Source organism: Epinephelus lanceolatus, chromosome 10 (assembly GCF_041903045.1).
Source record: "Epinephelus lanceolatus isolate andai-2023 chromosome 10, ASM4190304v1, whole genome shotgun sequence".
NCBI classification, from domain to species: Eukaryota; Metazoa; Chordata; class Actinopteri; order Perciformes; family Serranidae; genus Epinephelus; species Epinephelus lanceolatus.
In genome coordinates, this window is record NC_135743.1 from 17,754,352 (window position 1) to 17,775,662 (window position 21,311).

Genomic DNA, 21,311 nt, shown 5'->3' on the forward strand with positions numbered 1-21,311 from the left:
ACACTCAATCATGTGTCAGTTGAAGGTTTATTTAATTTCAATAAAATGTAATTACACAGAGGCCTTTATTGACTTACATAACTTATTTATGAGAGCAGACATATGTTATGAGTTAAATGACGAGGTAGCATATTTATATTGTTTCATATATTCACCCTAAATAAGCTGTTGCCCCCTTCATTTGTTCATCAAGCCTTTCATTAAATAATCTCAAGGAGGCTCCGGAAACACTTTTAATTATAAAGAATCAGTACTGAACCTACTGCAGAGATAATGGCAGTGTGATTATTGAACAGTAGGAGGCCTCAGTAAGCAATTTTCCTGTCAGTCCCCGCCCACACACATCAGAGCTTCAGCAGTGCAGCTGACACGCCGGTCATTTACAGCTAAACATGACTCCAAAGACTATTTTTACATTCAATGAGAGCTGATTTCTGGAATGAGGATATTTTAGTCGCTGAGTATTTCTCCCTCTATTAAAAGAGTTTTTATTTTGCAGAGGTTGCTTCTCTGTCAGGATGCTGTCACCTCTCCCAGGTCATGTTTGTCTCCTCTGAGCACCGCTCTCTGTTCGTCCCTCTATTCATGTCAGAGCCACGCTACTCCACCTACACACAGAAACATGTCACACTTAAATACACAATTACATGAGAAGGAGGAAAGTCAAAGCAGATATACAGCACATTATTTACTGAGAAATATCTAAAATCCATCACCTAAAACTTCTTAGATGAGTGAATGATACCTAGGATGAGACCTGGATTAGATTATAGGTTACAGATGAAGTTTGGGGTGGTGCCTTTACTGGATTGGAGCGGATTTAAAGACTACTTTTTTAATTTTTTTGCCTTCATTGGGTGGGGCGGTCTGGATGTGCAGGGGGCTGCAGGCTGAAATCGAACCTGCGACCTCTGTGGCAAAGTCATTGCCCTTGTATAAGGCAGGCCTGCTCTACCCACTAAGCCACCGGGTGCCCTGATTTTTAATTTAAGACTACATGGTTACACAAGTGGTTCTAAAACTGGAGTGTAAAACTGCAAAAACGAAGTGAAACTAAAGTCAAATGAGCCACAAATGTGTCACTGATATTATTAATTGCTGCAATTCTTTGTAAGGTTATTGTAGTTGACTAAAACTAAACTAAAAACTCAAGGTGTGAAAAAATATTTAAGTCAAATGAAATAAAAATAAAAACTAGACTTCAGAAAGTAACAAAAACTGAAACTACATTGTAAATGCACAAATTTAACTAAAACAAAATAAAAATATATAAAAATTGTCTAAAGCTTCAGTTTTTTGGTCAAATTTCATTAAAAACATGAGGACGCATTGGTGCATATCTTTATACAGGCTGGGATGTCTGCATGACTGTGAGGCCCTCACAAAGCGTTGTGTTTGTATTGTAACACCTATTCTGAACTTCTTAAATCTCGCCCCTCACAAATGCCCTCTCAATTATAATAAAAAAACACAAATAAATAATAATAAAATAAAGGGAAATAAAATGAAGCATTGTTAAACAGTATAACACGATGTTGGCAAAGCAAACAGGATTCAGGCTGGCACGGTTCATTCAGAAAGCATAACAACATGTAAAGGTCAGGACGGTCTGCACAAATTATGAGATGGAAAAAGCAAATTGAGTGCTCAGCAGCATGCCAGCCTTGTGTCTTAAAAAGTAAAAGTAAAACCTCAAAGTTGAACTCACATTTTTCATTTGCATAACAGAACAAAATGAGGACACAACCAAAAAGAAACATGCTGTACACAGTCTTGATAATATTATGTCTACAAAAATGGCTGTCTGGGCTGCTTTGGTTCTCAGTGTTCCCAGTATGCTTTCAACTTATGCACTTTTTGATTGGTGGCTAAAGGCCCTGACACACCAAGACGCAGGCTACGTGAGGCAATGCAACAGTCGGCCTTCATCACCACCTCAATGTCTGTTTGGTGTGTCTGGGCCTTGAAGGGAGGCGTGACAGATTGGGGACCACTGGAAGACAACCCTGTAAATTTCTTTTAGGACAACATCATCTGCATATTATAGAATAATCTAACGTCTATTTAGTATGGGCACAGTTCAGCATACAAGGTTAAAACAGGCCATAACTTACTGTTGACATCCTTCTGAGAGGAAGAGGAAAGTTTTGCTTCTGTGCGGAAATCAGCGCTGCTTAAGACAGAACATAAAATGGAAATATAGGTGAATGCAGTGTGACTTTTACCACTGACACCTTATAAAAGTAAAGCTTGTGTCACATGCATAAATGTGTGACTAGCAACAGCATCAACAAAAGCCAACAGGAATCTTCTATCCTCATCAAATAAGGATATTAAATATCAGCAATTGTCTGATTAACAATAAAGAAACACAAAGAATTAGGACTTACAGCTAGCATAGAAAATATCTTTAATAATCACATTAGTCATTCTATTTGTCTTGCTACCAGTGATATTAATCTTGACACAGTCCACAGGTAAATGCCTGATTTTTATTCTTTTTGTTACAAGCTTTTTATTGCATAGACAAAAAAACAAATACACATATGCACACAAACATGTATGATACAAAACTAAAACAACAAATACATGACAACCACAAAATGCAAAATCAGTTAATTCATTTGATGTGTTGAGTCTTTGCACAGCTGATCTGGGTATTTAAAGCCATCCAGTGGGTTCCCAGCATAATGTTAAACACTTGTTAAAGGTTACAGTAACTTGGTGGAAGCGTCGTCTCTTAGTTCCCTTATAGACAATTGGAACTGAGACTATAAATAATCTCAGTAGGGATGAAGTCGCTCTATAAGGCTTTAGCAGCAAATTTAGACTCCTTAAGGTTTCTTATATATATATATATATATATATATATATATATATATGTGTGTGTAGACATGTAGACAACAACAGCAGCATGTTCCTCCTTTACTGCTCTGCTGTAAACACTGTCTCACCTTTTCATGTTTGTCTGTTTTCTGTGTCTTCTACGTGCTTCACCGCTGCTGTGGGCCTGCTGAAGAGAGGACACGTGTCACAATGATTATGCAGCCATCAGCTACTACCGAGGGTGAAGGTAAGTACAAAACCTGACATATAAAAATGACTTTAGCACAAGCAAAATTACTTTTTTAAAATAGTCAAAAAGTACAAGTACACACACACACACATACACACACATAAAAAAAGACTTTGTTACAGCAACAAGAGCAAATGCAATTTGTTCCCTCCACCCCTGGCTGCTACATATATTCACACTACAGTTGGTGAACCTTTGCAGCACTGTGCATGAATTAGCATTTCTCAGAGTTTGTCTGTGAGGAATGGAGAAATTTAACACATCGCTTCATCAAACTGCCAAGAAAGTCATACAGCAACAGAATGCAAATAGCCTCAGTGTCTGCGGGAACTCACTGAGCGGGAGTGGGAGTGTTTGTCCAGTGTCTTGGTTTCGGATGTCTGGAGTTGGTCAGAGGGAGATGGACAGCGTGGGGTTGTGCTGTGCTTGGGGGGCAGAGGTGGAGCGCTCAGGTGGGAGGTGGGAACCTGGTAATCCAAACTGGAGATCTGTTGAGAGAAAGTGTAGGCGGTCAGTGAGGAATTAAAAAATAAGGTTATTTCTTCATCATACAGTATGAGAGCATTATTTTAAAGTGGCAAACAAGCTGGAGGAAGGATGAGGATGCATGTTGCAATAGATACAGTTCCTCCCTGTAAGTTTACTTATAGGCCGGATGAGTTGCAGACAGAGACAAACACATAGAAACAAGACTAAGGTCCCTATCTTACACCTGGTGCACAGATGGGCACAGCGCAACTGTCACTGCTACTTTCAGACTGATGCAACTGCCATTTTCACCAGTAGCAAATGTACTTGGGCCTATCTGTGCAACCTTGGGCATGTGGGACTTAAAATGAGGCGTGGTCAGGGACATTGTCAGTGAATTGTTATCAATTTTTCAATTATTTAAGCCTTTACTAGGCCAGTATAAGGATTCTGAACAGATAAGTGTCCTTCATATGAATAATGTCCTCAGGTATTAATCCCAAGTACACAATCCGTGGGTCCCTTGGGATCTTGTAACCTAAAACTCTCTCGAGAATCTGAGTTATTCTATCCCAGAATGTTTGTAGTTTTATACATGACCAAAGTTGAATTGCTATTTTGAGGCAGCAGAAAGTAACTGGGCCATTGACCATCAAAAACCTGATGTGAAGTCAGAATGATGCAGTATTTTCCTGCTATTAAAGGACACATTATTCAGACAGTAACATGCACCTACATGCACTCTCTGCTTGTTACACACATAGAGACACGCAGATGGGTTGAGGGTTGGTGAAATAATACATGATTAACATTCATTAAAATGTTAACGTAGCAGAGAGCAGAGCAGAGCTGCAGTCCGACTCCCCATTAAGAGAGGCTCTGCAGATCTATGAGGAGCAGTGTGACTTCATTGATTATTTCAGAAGCTAAAAGTATAGTTCTGTTTGCTTGGTCACGTTTATAACTACAGGTTTGAGTTGTGCTGCTTTAATGTCCCACGATATTTGCTGCAGTAACATTACTGCTCTGACTGCATTACTCTCAGCACAAAACAGCTCACTCCTATTTGCTGAATTGCAATGTACAAAGTGCACCAGGTGCAGGAACACCTGGCTTTTGGGGAACGGGAGATGACACTGACTGGCTGAAGTCATGTTACACCCCAAACACACCTCTCATTAATTAAAAGACTAGATACAATCCCTTGACCCAGATTATGTGCCGTTAAACTGCCAAAAGTCGATGGACACAGCCTAAATGCACCTGTGCCCTGCACTTTGGACTACTGGTTCTCAACTGGTCCAGCCTCAGGGTTCAGATTTCTCCTTAGTCATCAGTTGAAGGTCCACACAGTTTAATACATTTAGCGTCATACTTGCATTTGGCCATGTCGTTGAGCTAGTTTGCTGTCTCTGTTACGTAGCTGTGCATTAGTCACTCAATCTACAGAAGGAAATGGCACCTCAAAATAAAAGCTCTGTGCCAGAAATTCACTGTGCTTCAAAATAAAGTGTGCTTTTTACAAACTTGACACATTTGCGAGTCATTTGTGGACCATTCAGAATGGACCTGCAACCCACCAGTTGGGAACCACTGCTTTAGACCATGTGCTATTGATCTTTTAGATTAGGTCTGTAGTAATGCTAGTAGTACAACTGTGATGCGATCAATATGCTCTGATGTTTGGCAGGTGTTTACAGCGTTCAGCATCTTAGTTTAGCACATTGTCACATTAACACAAAGTCCAGCTGAGGCTAATGGGGATGTCATTCGTTTTCCAGGGTTAGGGTTAGGGTTAGGGATTGACGTATTCACGCACCTTTCTCAGGGCAGCCATTTCCTTTACCATCAGCTCAATGTCTTCATGGTCCGCCTCCTCTGTGTCGTCCTCGCCCTCCTCCTCCCAGTGACCGCTGCCTGGCAGGTAGGGCTCGACAAGGATGGACTCTGTCCCTCTGATGTCGCAGCGACAGTATGGGCAGGTGTGGCCAGCCGACTTCTGCTAGATAGTCACCATCGAACAGTCATGGGGCAGAGTAATGGAAACACTATGTGAATGTAGAGACCGGTAGTAACACGTTGTCTTTTGAAGTGTGTGTAGTGGAATATGTTGGACTTGACTTCAAAGAATGAAGCCACCAGTTTTTCAAAAGATGAAGGAGGTGGAAAATACCAGGTTCAACAGACTCTGTAGATTGCGGTTTCCATAAATGTACACCAGATGAAGATGAATCGTAACAGTTTGCTGTCATTGCTCTAGCACACAGGCTTTGTGTCTCCCCAGGTTTTATGACGTTTGTGCATTTTTTGTTTGTGACCACTGACCCTCTTTGCAGATGCAGTCTGACTGATACACCTTATTATTTGGCCTATTTAAAACTCTTTCACTTGCCCACACTGCTTTCAAAATTAATAGACTTTTAGTAGTGTTTTGTTAACGTGTAGTTTTCAGCTGCAAACGTCTGCAGACACCTTTGAAGTTACTTGGCTCTGCTCATTGTTGTGTCATGTATTGTAAACTCGCTGTTCATGAGGAAGTTCGGTTGACCACAATCTAGACTAACTTACAATTTTTCCATTGTGGTCTGACGTCCACGAAGCATATCTAATTCTCTTTTCCTGTCTCTCTCTTTCTCTCTCTCCCTCTCCCCTTCACTCTCTCTCGCACACACTCTTACTCAAAGTGAATGTGACCGATACAATTTGAGGAGGATGTGAGCCTGTGCTCGCACAGGAAGTCATTAGCCAAATGTCAGGACATGAAGCTCTGCACCTTTGCAAAGACTTAAACACCTCTAGAGCAGATGGGAAGCTGCTGGCTGGCTGACTGAAAGAAATAGCAGCAGAGCATGAAGCTTTAATTTGCCAGCAGCAGCTTTAAATCTGACTGGATGTCTTCGGTGTCACTCTGATTAAAAGAGGAAGTAGGAAGTCAGCGGGGGAGCCCCGTTAGAGGAGAATAATGCATACAGGACACGCTGTCCACACGATGGATGACTACATTTTGTGGTACACACAGACTTTTGGGATTTGTGTGCAATCTAAAATAGTCAAATATAATTAATTTAATTGTAAGACGACCGTATGTCTGACATTAAGAGATCTGTTCCAGCTAAAAGTCTATCATTTTACAGTTGTCAGTTTACGTGCTGATTGCATCTGTCTATGATAGTAATGGTTCACTTCACACGCCCTTTCTTTTTTTAAATCGCTGAACCAAGCTTTGTGCTTTTCTTTCCGGTAAATTATCAAACTATCTTCTCATGCAAAGAATTGGTTAAAGAGCGTTAAAGTGTGGAGTGCACAGTTCTTCTTCTGGCCTGTGAAAGGTGACACATTTGTGGATGAAATGTGACCTAATTTTATAAGCACGGGTGTTGTGAATATTTCTTAAAGTGTGGTGTTGTGTCAACAAGGCTGACTTATGCAATATGGCAGCTGAAGTGTGATATAAAAGTGCTCTAATGCCCTTCTGAAGGCATTAAGTTTGAATGGGAATATCCAGGCATAGAAGCACATGGATGACATGGAAGTTACTTTATAGACTTTGTTCATAGTGGTTTTAAAGCAAGGCTATTTTTTGTTCCACGTTTCAGTGAAACATTGTACGTGTTAGTACTGAGGTATTTATAATTCATTGGTTTAAACTGAATAAATCAGTCATGGCATTGATTTGTGAGGGTTTTCTTATATAACAGCACGTGTGAATCACTCACACTTTGTTAAACACCAGCATATTTTTGACATCAACCCCAAACCACATTCAAATAACCAGCATTGTGACAGTACGGTGGGGAGACAACCAACCACCAAACCATCGGAGCGCTGTTGTTCAGGCCGACCTATGAAAATAAATCTACTTTAGTAAATGTAGACTGTCTCACGCCACTGAACAAACAAAATGGTTACCGTAACAGTCTGTCTCATTTCAACACTTGGCTGAGGATTAGTATGTGCTTTAAAATACTGTACAGTAGGCTACAATATGTAAGTGGATGGGGGTTCATACCTGCCAGCCCGTGAGGCAGGGTTGGCACAGGAGATGGCCACAGGGCTGGATACGTGTGTCCTTATCCCTCTCTGCACAGATCTTACACAGCTGGAAGGTGCTGCCGATGTCACAGTAAAGCTCGTACTGCTCCTGTCAGGAGTGGTGGTGTTGGTGTTGGTGGGTAGACAGGAAACAATAAGAGAACATCTCAGGCTGTGATTCATGTGGTGTCTTGGTAACGCCTCAGGATGTTTTTTTGGCAGTTTGATAAATTGATAAAGAGGTATGAAGTGCATTCACTTACTTCTGTTACTTTGACTTTGCCCCTCTGGGTCGGTTCACACAGGCTCGTCAGGTCGGGGTTCACATCGCGGCCATCTGGATGCAGGTAGCTGCAGGCACATAAACACACAGCGCTGAGAGAACAGACACAAAAACAAGAAAGAAAATGAAGCCAAGAGCTGTGTGTGTTTCTCCTAACCAGCCTTCCTTGAAGCCCTGAATGAGCGCCTGGTAGAGAGGTGTATTCTGGGGGATGGTCTGGACGATACCACCTTCACTGGTCACATGGCCGATAGCCCACTGGCCCATTCGTGTGCAGCTCAGACGAAAGATATAGCTGGAGAGCAAGAGATGCTTGTAATTCACACTTGTTTACAGTAAAGTCACTTGAACATTATTTTGTTTTATGGCATCAGTGATCCTCTTGCCACTAATAGAGCTTTGGTTTGTAATGTTGATGCTATAGCATACATAAATGTACACTAACCAGTGGTGGAATTTAACTACTGTAAGTACATTTACTCAAGTACTGTATTTAATTACGATTTTCAGATACTTCCCTTTGTACTTTACATTGTTATTTCCATTCTATTCGTCTTTATACTTCTCTTTTTATTGGGGCCATGGACTTGCTCTGCATCAGACACTTTTCTGTCTTATTTACAATTTTTTTTAAATATAAAAACAAAAAGGTTACTATTCCTTACTATACTCCAATCCCTTACATCCACATGGGCATATCCTTGCTTAGTTGTTCTTCTGTGTATTTACAGATTCATGTCTACACTTACATATTCCTCTGTCTACCCCTCTTCCATCAGTCATTTTAAATAGAATAGCAAAGAGAGAAAAAGCAACAAAGGAAAAAAGGCAACAAAAAATACCAAAATGCGTCTTTATGCTTCTACATATACACGATCAGCCAAAACATTCAAACCACTGGCAGGTGAAGTGAATAACATTGATCATCTTGTTACAGTGCAATGTTCTGCTGGGAAACATTTGGCTCCTGGCATTCATGTGGATACCACTTGACACACTGGAGTCTAGCACTGGGGCGTTGGATCCTTTGAGACCTGGCAGTTGTGGAGTGGGGTACTGGCACGTCCAACGGATGCTCGATCAGATTGGGATCTGGGGAATTTGGAGGCCAGGTTGATGCCTTGCACTCTTTGTCATGTTCCTCGAGCCATTTCTGGCACTGCCATCAAGGAGATCTATTGCCATGAGGGGGGGGGACTTGGTCTGCAGTGGTGTTTGGATGACTGAAGTGCTTCAAGTGGCATCCACATGAATGCCAGGACCAAAGGTTTCACAGCAGAGCATGGCATTGTAACGAGACGGTCAGTACTGTTCATGTCATCTGTCAGTGGTTTTAATGTTTTGGCTGATCGGTGTATATATGCAGAGTATAAACATATGATTAGATTAGATTGTATTATATTATATATTTATTAAAGTGTATTTTTACTTCTATTTTTTTTATTGATACAAAAAATAAGTCAATAAAAATATAGGTCAATTAATAAATTTTGATGTAATACTATAGGTTATCAGCTTCACATTCACCAGCTGCAACATGAAAATGATGAACACATTAATGCATCAATAATTATTATCCTTTGAAATAATACATGTATATGACTCTGAAATGGACCATCCTGCATTATGACTACTTTTACTTTCGGTACTTTAAAGGCCCAGACACACCAAATCGACATCAAAGAACTAGTGGGAACAAAGGCCCACTGTTGCTTTGCCTCATGTCACCTGTGTCTCGGCCAAAAAGTTGCACTTGAATGCATCGTAAAGACTACAGCTAACAGCCAGCGTGCATGTGTGTTCTGTGCCTGTGTGAGAGAAAATAACTCTCCACACATGCAGACGACAGTTGTCTGTATCTGTCATTTAAAAAAGGGGAACCAGAAGACTGACAGGAGGGATTAAAGACGCTAGTTAGCCAGTTAGCACATTAACAACACAACCCGATGTTGAAAGAACAAAGGATATTTACCCTGCACTAGTAAACACAAAAGATTACAAACTGTTTCTGTTAAACAAATCAGTCAATAAAAAGATACATTGCTTCCCTCACTTGTGTTTCTCTTTTTGTGCTGGTCTGATACTGATTCAACCTGCTGGATTGCTGAGAAACAGCTGACAGGGGCGGAGTAGTACCAATGGTTTGGGACACACCACCAAAGCTAGGACGACAGATGCCTCTTGACTTGGTGTGTTAGTGCCGTAAGTTTATTTTGCAGCAAATACTTGTCTACTTTTACTACAGTATGATTTTGAATGCAGGGCTCTGAGTATTTTGACATTGTTGTACTTCTGTAGTACTTCTTCCACCACTGAGACCAACTGCATGACACCTTGGACCCTGCTTATTGTTTAGCTACATAATTTCATGGAGCTGGGCTCAACAAGGACATTTCTTGAAAGGTAGATGGAAACCTTGCAAGCTTAGGTTTGACGAAAAAAATGCCAAAAGCTCATGGTACTTCAAAATAGATTAAAAAGTAATGAATTCCCCTTTCCGCTAATGAACAGCCAGGTACTTAAAGTTGGAGTGCTGTGGTTCTGTGTTGCTTCAAGGACCTCATTTCTTACAGCCTGGATCAATTGCCAGATTTGAACTCGAGCACTCAACAACCTCAGCTGTGCTATTTTGAGTTTTGAGATAGGTGTGACATAAATCAGCTTTGCTTCTCTGGGAAGTACATCAGTCAGAGCTTGTGCTGTGCCTGTCCTCACCTCCCGGGTCTGTGCAGGTAGTGTTCAAGACGAGCTATAACCTGGTCGTAGGTGAGGAAGGCCATGTAGCCTGGATGAGTCACGGCGAGCTGGTTCCAGTTCCTTATGATTGACCTCCACGGCTGAGATGAGATAAGAGGAGAGGAGAGGGGAGGAGAGGGGAGGAGAGGGGAGGAGAGGAGACAGGAAAGGATGTTTCATCATTGAAGGAATAGTTTAACATTTTGGGAAATATTGTTGCCAAGAGTTATAACCTCCGCCAGACATAAGCCTGAAAGGGATTGTGTGTTTGGTCATGTGCGAGTGTGTGTATCTGTCTGTCTGCAGCTAATCTTAAAAACTACTGGACCAATCAGCCTAATACTTTGTGTGCACATGTATGACTGTATGTTCAAGGACCTGTCATGGTTGCAGGTTGCCTCCGGGTTTTGTTTTGTCCGCTGCACAGGGTCATACCACACCAGGGACATTTCAGAAGCGGAGCGTTTTGCCTTCTGGATTTTGTAGACTGCAGCTTTTGTTGATTTGGCAGTTTTTCCTTGATATTTTTACTTCTATATAAGTAAGTAAGTGGGCAACATAGTTAAATGGTTTCTGTTTTAATTGTGTTTATAGTTTGTCACCTACAGACATGGTTAATAGCCTTAAAAGTGCAGTTGTGAATGACATAGATCAAAGATTTGTGGCTGTGTTTTAGTTATAGAAAATACAATAATCCTCATAATTACATCGTAGGCTATCTATATTTCGCATACAGTGCCTGTTAGCAGGAGAACTCGATCTCCTCAGAGTGATGTACCACAGCTCCATCCAAAATAGATATTTTTATTAGCTTTTGGAAAGCTTCTGAAACAAGCTGTGTCTGCTGGACTGCCTATGGTCAGCTCGGGTGGCCGCCTGGTGGAGATCAGCAGTCTACTGAGTGCCCATTTCTCGTTGTACATCAGAAGATATCTGTCTCATGTCTGTATCCTAAATATGGAGCTAGACCCAGTTAGTTTAGCTTAGCTTAGCATAGTCTGAGAACAGTGGAATAACAGCTAGCCTGGCTCTGACCGTAATTAAATCTGCCTACCAGCTCCTCCTAAACACATGAGTCAGCACACCATATCTTGTTTATTTAAAATCGTACGAAAACTGAGAGAGAAAATGACTTAGCTGGAGCACAGTGACTTCTTGGAGTCTTATCATCAATGTGAGGTTGCCAGCTTTCATGAAATCACTGTGCCACACCAGAGACCGCCGATAAACCGAGATGACCCACTTTAGATTCATTTCCTGTATCTGTGCCACGAGGGTTTCGCCACTTAACACTCATTTTTTCCCAGATTGACAAATAAGGAGAAAATTAACTTTGTCGGAGACATGTCTTGGTTTTAGCAACACACTCTTGCGAGATCTGGCAATAACTCATAATCAATATAATAATACATTTAAAAGGCGCCTTTTAAAACACCCAAAGTCACTTTATGGAGCATAAAAATGAACCAAATGAAAGTAAAAAACATAGACACATATATGGGTTCTGGGATAAATTGACCTTCAGACATTAAACCAGCAGATAAAAACGAGCTGCAAAATAAGGAACAGGCATTAAATTTGTGCTGTATATAGTGCTGTAGAGTTTTGAATCTGATTCAGAATCAGAATCAGAAATACGTCATTGATTGCCGAGGGGAAATTGTGATTTGTTACAGTCACTCTGATGTAAAGAATAGAGAATTATAAGAAGTAAGAATAAGAGTGTGAAATAGATAAATAAAAAGCAATAAAATAAAGTAAAATAAAATAAAGTAGAAATGAAAATATACATTAAAATAAAAAAAATAAATAATAGAATGTGCATTAAGCTGCAGTGTTTAACACTAGAACTTAAGATAAAATAATAAATAAAATATTAAAAATAAAAGATATATCGTCACTGTGCTGAGGCTGTAAGTGTGAAATTCAATCAATTAATAGCATAAACAAGAATAGAATAAAAGGAATCATAAGATTAACACCCCCCCTCCCCCCTGCACTTGTTCCTTCTACACATTAGTGCTCTGATTAAACAACACTTTAATAACTGAGCTTTAGAGTTGCTGGTAGGTGGATTTTTGTGTTCCCTTCACACAGAGCAAAGCTAGCTGTTCCCCTGCTCCCACTCTTTATGCTAAGATAAGATAACCATCTGCAGCTTCATATTTCTTGTACAGATATGACAGGGGTATCCATCTTCTTGTCTAACTCTTGGCAAGGAAGCGACTAACTGTATTTACAATTCCTTTGAATAATCAGTTCATAACCTTCGACTGGAATGTGTCACCTTACCTGAAAGAGCCTGGTGAAGATGTCAAACTCGAACACAGAGATGTGGTCGTTACAGGTGAGATCTATAGTTGACTTCAGAGCCATGGACTCCATCCCCTCCTCGAATGCATGTACACTCCGCAGCTGCTCTTTGAAAGTGTTCCACTGCACTATACACCTGTCACAACACATTATTAGCATGTAGCGAATGTGGACACACCTGAAACGCACAAATCAACAACAAAAGTCCTGTTATGAAAATTCCCCGCACTCACTTGTTTCCAAATGATCGCATCCAAAACTCCTCTGCCTCTGTCTTCGTCACCCTGTAGGTGTCACCCTGAAAACCACCCCCTGGAAACATGGCCTTTAGCTCCCACAGCATGTGACTGAACAGCAGGGACAGCTTGGTCAAGTTCCTCCTGAGAGTGAAGAACACAGCAGACTTTCAGTTGTGGTTGCAGAAATAGATAGAAAGGTAAACTCTCCTCGGGCATGTCAACATTTTCTGGTCCTGTGGTGTTGGAAAAAAAAAACCCCGAAACATATGAAACCATCTTGTGGGCCAATAATACATTTGCCCCAGACTCATAATCCTCACCTCACCCACCTCTTTATGATATTCCAACAGCTCAAAGTGTCAGAGACCTGCGTCATTCATATCTGCAGAAAAATCTTCTTTTGCTATCCATCTGTGTGACTATTTGAAAACTTGTTTGCTTAAAGTTTTGCATAAAGTATCACCAGCTTAGAGTTAAGACTCCAACTTGCCATGTAGGTGTGTGAAGTCATGGGTGTGAAAAAAGACGAGCATGTTCAGAGGTGACTACTGTGGTAAACACTGGGAGTTGGCTCTGAATAGACTGTGTAAAAATGGAAACATAAAATAAAATACAATTCTACAGCTGCTTTTAGGGGACACACATGTAGCGCTGACTGTACCTTTGACACTTTACTGCTTCATTTAAGGTGACACTAGCACGCTGATACTTTCCATAGATACACTCACACACACTTGCAAACACACACACAACAGGTCCAGCTAGCAAACAGGATGCTCTCTGCTGCATGCTCGTTTGTAAATACCACAAAACGTTCCAGTGGCCAGTGTGTCACTTCAGGCCACTTTTTACCAGTTACTGTTCTCACTTTCTCTTCTAGGGTCATTTAAAACATTTGATTTATTTATTTTTGGCAATAGTTTCTGCGCATTTCTCAACTCAGAGATTATTTTTAAAAAAACATTTTACCCTCTGCCAACATGCAGATTGGTGCCACAGGTAATCCCACACTAAAACGTAATTAAAACTGCTCAAAATTAATTTAATCTACTGTAACACCAGCAGAAAATGTTCTTGAACAACAAACTGTATGACGCAAAACAAGTAAAATTGCATCACTTTGTCTTTGAAGTATCTTTAAAGCTTCTTTCCGGACATGTTTTACATAATACATATTAAAAGACTTTGATGTGAATCACTGATGTGGTTTCAAACAAAAAAAGTTCAATTAACTAGGAAGACAAGGTGTTTATTGCTTCACTGAAGAGACTGTTCTGCTCAGCAAAGGTCAAACTTTCAAGTGAAGCGACAATGCACAAAATACATGTTTGACTGAAGGAGGACTTTAACTTTTTACCTTAACTTAACTGCATCAAAGTTACTCCACTATACGCCACTTTAAGAAATAAAAAACACTTAAAAAACACTAAAATGTGCTGAAATGTATGTTGCCTTTTTGAATTTAGACTCATTTCAAAAACACACAATCTACAGTAATACCACTATTGTTAAAATCACACAATTTCATACAGGCAGTAAATTCTCATCTCCTCTTTTGTGAGACATTTTCGAAGCACGTCTGGAAACCTTCTGCAGATTCCTCCAGTGATTCAACACTCATAAGAGGACATTTGATCATGTGGGTGGTGGTCATAGAATTTCCACCTCACTGAGGAAAAGAAAACCTCTACGGTGCTGAGGAAGGGAGGGTAACGTGGGAGGAAATGTGTAAGCCACATCTCTCACTCTGGCTGGCCTCGCATACATAAAAATATCATGAAAAAGAAAGATGGTGGGTAAATTTAGAGCAAACACACCAGCGCAGATGTTTTTGGCTATGATATTGTGTGCGGCAGTGAGGCCGGACAGTGCATTGCATAACGGTAATCCTCGGTTAGGTTGACTGTTGATGCTCGACGTATTTATATGTAGCTGTGTACCACTTTCATACACTAGTGACAGCCTCTCAGATGCAGCATGTCTCAGACCCTAAAGCTGTCTCTGAATGACCCTCACCTTGAATGTTAATGCTCATATTTTCTACATTTAAATCAATTCTGCGTCCTAAAATCCACTGAGATCTATTGTCAGTGTTTGTTTGCAAAATTGTTGAAATTACTAAATATTGTAAGTGTAAATTAACATTTAAAAACCACACCCTGAACATGATGAGAACACTAAGATATTTAGTGCTGATCAAATATTTGCCAGTGTTAAAATTACGCGCCTTAGGACAGTTTTCATTTCATTTTCATTTCATTCAAGATTAGTTTTCATCTTTAACTGATTATTATGTCATTGACTAATAAGTGCATGTGTTTTTCTTATGTTGTTTCTGCTCACAGTTCAAGTCATATGATTAGCGCAGTTTGCACATTTGCATGTGCCTCATAAATTCCAGTCAAAGCCATCCATCTGTCACAGACAATAACCTTCCAGCCGCTCAAACCTTCCCCTGCTTCTGTCACCTCCACCATCAGTCTTATCTCAGTTCTCTTTTTAGCTTCACATGATTGAAATTTCACCCACTAAATGCAGACTTTAACTTAAAACCATCCAACAGTCAGTGTTATTAGACGCAGATGGAGTACCTATCTGAGTCTGTGGATTGACGAGCTGCAAAATAAGATGACATTATCGCAGAATGTTTTAAAAAACATAAAAGAGGATATTTACGCAATTTGCTGTGACATCGAAGCCACATGACACATAACACTATGTGAATTTGCCACATGACTGCCCATGCAGACCGGGCTGTGGTGAAGTGGCCATCTGCTATCTTGTGTGTGCGAGATGACAAATATGGCCTTATCAGATGTTCGAATGAAATCTTTAATAAAATCTATAATTTACATACTATGAGTGTATGTTGTATGGTAGAGCAGAGAGGGATCTGTATGCAGATTAGAGCTCAGCGGGGCCTCAACACACTGAATCTGACTGGGTGATTGTGTAGTAAAATGCTCCCTGTCAGTGTTTTACTATTACATAAGATGTTTTAGGATTAATATTAATGCTGCTTTCATGTCTATGTTGCATTTTACTGCTATAGATGTTCAAGGTTATGCTAAGTTTAACTATTTCATATACTAATCACCAGATTTAGAGACACCTGGTTTTCGCTGGACAGAAAGGGCATAAACAGTAAAACAGACAAATGTGGTGGAGTTAAAGGTACAACTATGGGGCGTCGATAGTGTAGTGGATAGTGCCAGTGTGCCCCATATACAAAGGCGAATCATCGCGGTCGCAGGTTTGCAGGTTCGACTCTGGCTTGCGATTCTTTCTGCATGTCATCCCCCCACTCTCACTCTCACTCTCACTCTCTCTCTCTCTCTCTCTCTCTCTCTCTCTCCCCATTTCACCCTGTCTCTGTCCATTAAAGGCAAAAAGCCCTGAAAAAATAATCTTAAAAAAAGTACAACTTTGTCCATCGTATAGTGACTTCATGTAAATCCCTGCTTAGCTTTGCACAGCTCCAACCTGCATATGTCTGAATACTGTAAAACTTAAGCAGGGGCTATTATTTGCTTGAATCACTGAACTCAATGGGTGTATATTTGGGACAGACCTTTAATTCCCCTCACACAAAAGTTTTGCTCAGCAAATATCTGGAAATCGAATCAAATTGTGCGTTTAAACCAGTATGAATATTACGTCTTTAAAAATTAGGCTTCACATAATACATCAGTTGTGAATCATTCTTTTGATCTAGCTCTAACAGACATCAGAGAGAGAGTGAGTTACGACACTCAAATATAAAGGCACCCAGCAAACCCTTGTGATTCTTTTAATCTGAGGACCCTTACGGACTAAAGGAAAATGAATAACTTACAGGGTAATCAAGGAATGGACGCATAATTTGAGGTAGCCAACAACCCAGTTTTATACATCCGGCAACCAGACCAAGCGTCTAATTGAGACAGCCGTTTATTTGTCAAAATATGTGGCTACACCAGGCTAGTAAAAGGAACTAACTCAAGTTTTAAGGTATGTCTGAATATTAGCCTCATTACTGACACCTGTCTGTGTACGCGTAGCCCTTAATCTTTAATAAAGCATCATAATTTATAAGTTAATTTTGTATAGATAGATTGATAGATAGGCGGATAGATGGACTGATGGATCGATGGATCAATAGATTGATATATGGACAGTGACGACTGAGAAACATCAAGAGTTTAGAGTAAAAACTCAAATAAAAACGTTCTATTCTGACACGCTGGTTGTTAAAACTTTACCTGCTGCTCTTAATCACAGTAAAAGCCTCATTTAGCACAATGTATTCAGGTCCAGTCCCTCCTAAATACTGTAAAGTGTCGAGATTCATTTGCAGTAAGTAAAGCTAGAGCTGCAAAATATATTCAGACTATATTGATATTGTGATATGAGACTACATAACCTCATATATTCTGGGCATCATTATGTAAGTGTTGTCTTTTCCTGGTTTTAAAGGCTGCTTTATGGTAAAATTATGTAATTTTCTGAACTTACCAGACAGTTAGCTGTTCTATTATTTGTCTTCACCCAATTAGTCATTATATCCACATTTTTCTTTAAATATTTTGTAAAGCATTAATAGTCAGCACTACAGTCTCGTCACAGTATTGATATTGAGTACAGCAGAGCAGTTGAGAGGTCACCGAGTCCTGATTTTAAGGCCACGTGCAGGTTAAAAGATACAGTAAAAAAAAGTGGATATTTGTGTACACCCTGTGGAGACAACTATATGGACATACACAGAAAGAAAAATGTGTGTTCAATGCCAGACAGCCTCTCTCCCAAGCTGTTCACATACTGAGCCTGTCACTGCGTTTGCCAAGTTTCCTCCACATTAGCATCACAAAGACGCAGGTTTGGCCCTTTTTCCACCTTCGTCATTAGTAGTCCTGACAGGAGCAGCGGACGCAGCCCCCAAAAAAAGTCACTCTTTTTAAGCTGCTCCAAATTATCCACTTTAGCCAAACAGCAAACTTACAGGACGTGGTCGTTTCTTTTCCCCCGACACACAATAAAGCCTATATTTGACTTGTGGGAACTGCGGAAGTTATTTCATTTTAACTGCAGCTCCTTATAGATAGTGTAACATAGTTATTTCAGTTCATTTAATTTGGTGTTGAAAAGGAGGGTCGCCTCTATCATAACTCTCATGTACTAGGTTATGACTCCAGAAGACTATTTTTGGGTTCTTGTACTTTTTTACAGTGCACAAGCTGAGCAAACAGCCCGAACCCCGGTCCCATGGTACCGGATAAAGATTTGAGGGATGTGTGGCCCCTCCCTGACCCAACAGTCAGTTTACACAGAGGAATTCATCTGGAGAAAGATCATGTTTTCGGTTTGAGAACATGATCCGGTTGAGTTGTAGAGAAAATGGTGACCACAATATGAGCATACCCGTAAATAGTTGGTTACGTCGGGTGGTACCTGGCCTTGTAAGATAGTTTGAATTTTATTTTGTTTTTAGTTCTTGGGCATTTTGATTGAGTGAGTTTGAATGGACAGAATTTTAATTAAAGATTGAAATAAGCATCTAGTTGCAGAGGAAGTTTCTCCATTACATTGTATAATCCACAGAGTAATTATCTAGAGTTATGGGGATTTTGTTTCTGGAAATAAATGCTGTTGATATTTTTACATATCATGTTTTAATGCTGTGAGCACTCATCTTTTTCAGACTGTTCATTGTTGTACAGTGCGGTGGCGGCAGAAACCAAAGATAGACATCTAAAAACATGCAAATAAAACAAAAATGGCTGGATCGTGTTTCAGGAAAGAGAGATTTTTTTTCTTTTTTATTTGCATGAACCCTTTAAAAACAGTAAAATATGAGCTTTCAGGTTGAAAGCAACATTTATTTTCATTATCAGTTAATCTGTATATCAGTGGTGTGCCGTGATGCCATTCCAGGTGTGCCGTGGGATTTTGTGATAACCAGACATTATTATCGCAATATTCAACTGGGCCTATACAAAAACTTATAAATGAATTTTTAATTGACTGTATCAGTATGTTGTGTGCAACCATTTCCTAATAAAGAGGCAAACTCTAGCTAAAAAATGTACTTTAATTGAATTGAATTTATAAACCCTTCACCGCAAACCTATTTGTCACCATTCACACATGGGAATTACAAGTGTGTGACACATCAAAAGCCCTGATTGGCAGCCAATGTGAGGGATGATAATATCTAAAAGTAGAAAGCCATGAGCGGGACAATGACTCGCTTTATTGTGCGGAGCAAATTACAACAAAGCACCAGCGAAGACGACCTACCATCGAAAGAAAAGAGACAAAAATGGCAGTAGACAGTATCATGAAAGCTACTTGTCTTATTATTTCCTTTTTTTATTGTCTTATGTCATGATAAGAGTGATAACACATGTTATAGAAGCTAATGTGCACAGATATAAATACAGGCGTGTTGAGATTTTGGCTTGGCCACAAAATGTTTGAAAACCACTGCTGTAGATTATCTGTTAGATTAATCAATTGATCACTGAAGTGTCCCAAGATAACAAAAAGCTCAAGATAATGTCTTATTTTTTTTTCCGACCAACAGTCCAAAACCCAAAGATATTTAATTTACAATATTTCTCACATTTAAAAGGCTGGAAGCAGAGCATTTTGGCATTTTGGTTGGACAAATGACTTAAATGATTGCTTGATTATTGAATAAATATTTGATGATGAATTAATCTAACGCAACTAAAATTTTTTGGTATTTCAAAATGAGAAAATTGTGACTCAACTCTTAAAAAATGACTGATTACTTATTGTGATTTACGTTAAAAAGGAAGGAAACACTTCAAGAACAGAAGCTTAAGAATGTCATGTGTCTTTATCTTGAGATGTATGTTAGCCAGGGGCCTTCTTACCTGTAACTGGATGTCTCCTCGAATATCTTCTCCCGTCCCTCTTTAAACAGCAGTACGGCCCTGTCCGTCTTATCCAGCAGGTTTCTGACATGTACCCTCAGGTACTTGGCCTCATCTCCTCGTGGCACCTGGCTGCCCGCCCTGGGGCCTCGGTAGGGCTCCCAAACCTTCGTTAACAGTGTTGTCGTCTCAGATACCAGCTCCGGCAGGTATGGCGGACTGTTCCTCAGGCCCAGCCGGGGGTTAGTGCACAGCTCATGGAGCTTTTCCAGTCTCTTGAGGGCCTTGTCCACCAACCGCTGGTCTCCACTTGTAGGGGGCTGGGAGCTCGACTTCGGGCTCAGGGAGGCTCCTGAACCTGCTTCCGCCATCATTCAGCTGTTGTGAAGTGATGTGAATCAAAAGTGACCTTAAATGTCAGTCTGTCTGCATGCGAGGGGGCGTGACGATAAATAACGGTAGTCCTACAGTTTCTAAAAGGTGTGAAAGCTCTCGTTTGTATAAGTGAATTTCTAGGAGCGAAAATAGGAGCAGCTATTCATACTGGCTCAAGTTTTTGAGTGTTTAAGCTGACTTTTATTGTCCTTACGATGACTTCTGTGACTTCCAAGCTTCAGTAGAAAAGCACACATCTTAGCCTCCTCAAACAGCATCCACCCTTGAGCCATATAACAATAATCCAACAGCACTACATTTTCTAACAGTGTATAGCATGTACAAATAAGGCATCTCTAAAAATGCACTCAAAGCTATGTATTTCCTCCCAAAACAGCCACTCCGGTCCGTTTGTTGCCTCTCATTCCTCTGTCAGATCTTCAGAAAAATACAGAAATTAAGGTCTGTTACACACAAGCTGTTTTTGTTAAGAGTCAGACAGCACAAGAGGCCGAGCATGAGAAAGAGTCAACTGAAAACAAAGGAAACAAGGGCTTAACACTGATACTGAACCCTTGAAACAGTTTCAACTTCTACCATCCCAGCTCCCTCCACCCCTCCACATTCAGCCTGTCTTACCCCCAGTTCAGCACACTTACCAATATTCATGCGCACATCTGAGCAGCACAGCAGTCCCACACTGTCAGGGTCAACAGAGCAGAGACATCTACTCACAGCACAGTGGAAACATGTCCTCTGTCATTGGCTGAAATGCAGCTGCTTCTTCTTCGTCTCTCTTTCTTGATGTCACCCTCTCTCTCTCTCTTCTTGGTGCACCCTTTGATTGGTTTCCTGGTTACAGCCAGCCAAACAGGTTTGTTTTCTTTGCTCTATTGCTCGGGCAGGCAAGC

General features: G+C 40.3%; 1 protein-coding gene across 8 annotated transcripts; it reads right to left on the minus strand.

Annotated features, from left to right (window-relative positions):
- Positions 1 to 9: 9 nt before the first annotated feature.
- On the minus strand, positions 10 to 21,311 carry cblc (Cbl proto-oncogene C, E3 ubiquitin protein ligase). Of its 8 annotated transcripts, none has more exons than XM_033639656.2 (13): positions 21,060 to 21,311; positions 20,026 to 20,838; positions 13,142 to 13,288; positions 12,888 to 13,044; positions 10,575 to 10,696; positions 8,017 to 8,154; positions 7,840 to 7,927; positions 7,554 to 7,685; positions 5,364 to 5,546; positions 3,412 to 3,564; positions 2,955 to 3,010; positions 2,115 to 2,173; positions 10 to 608 (listed from the first exon to the last, which is right to left on the minus strand). In XM_033639656.2, exons 2-13 carry the CDS (start codon positions 20,397 to 20,399, stop codon positions 589 to 591), a joined length of 1,629 nt encoding a protein of 542 aa, XP_033495547.1. In that variant the 5' UTR covers positions 20,400 to 20,838; positions 21,060 to 21,311; the 3' UTR covers positions 10 to 588. The 8 variants fall into 8 exon arrangements, with proteins under 8 accessions (XP_033495547.1, XP_033495544.1, XP_078027834.1 ...); XM_033639653.2 differs by having other exon boundaries at positions 2,955 to 3,013; positions 20,026 to 20,403; positions 21,060 to 21,310; XM_078171708.1 differs by having other exon boundaries at positions 2,115 to 2,170; positions 5,364 to 5,543; positions 21,060 to 21,310.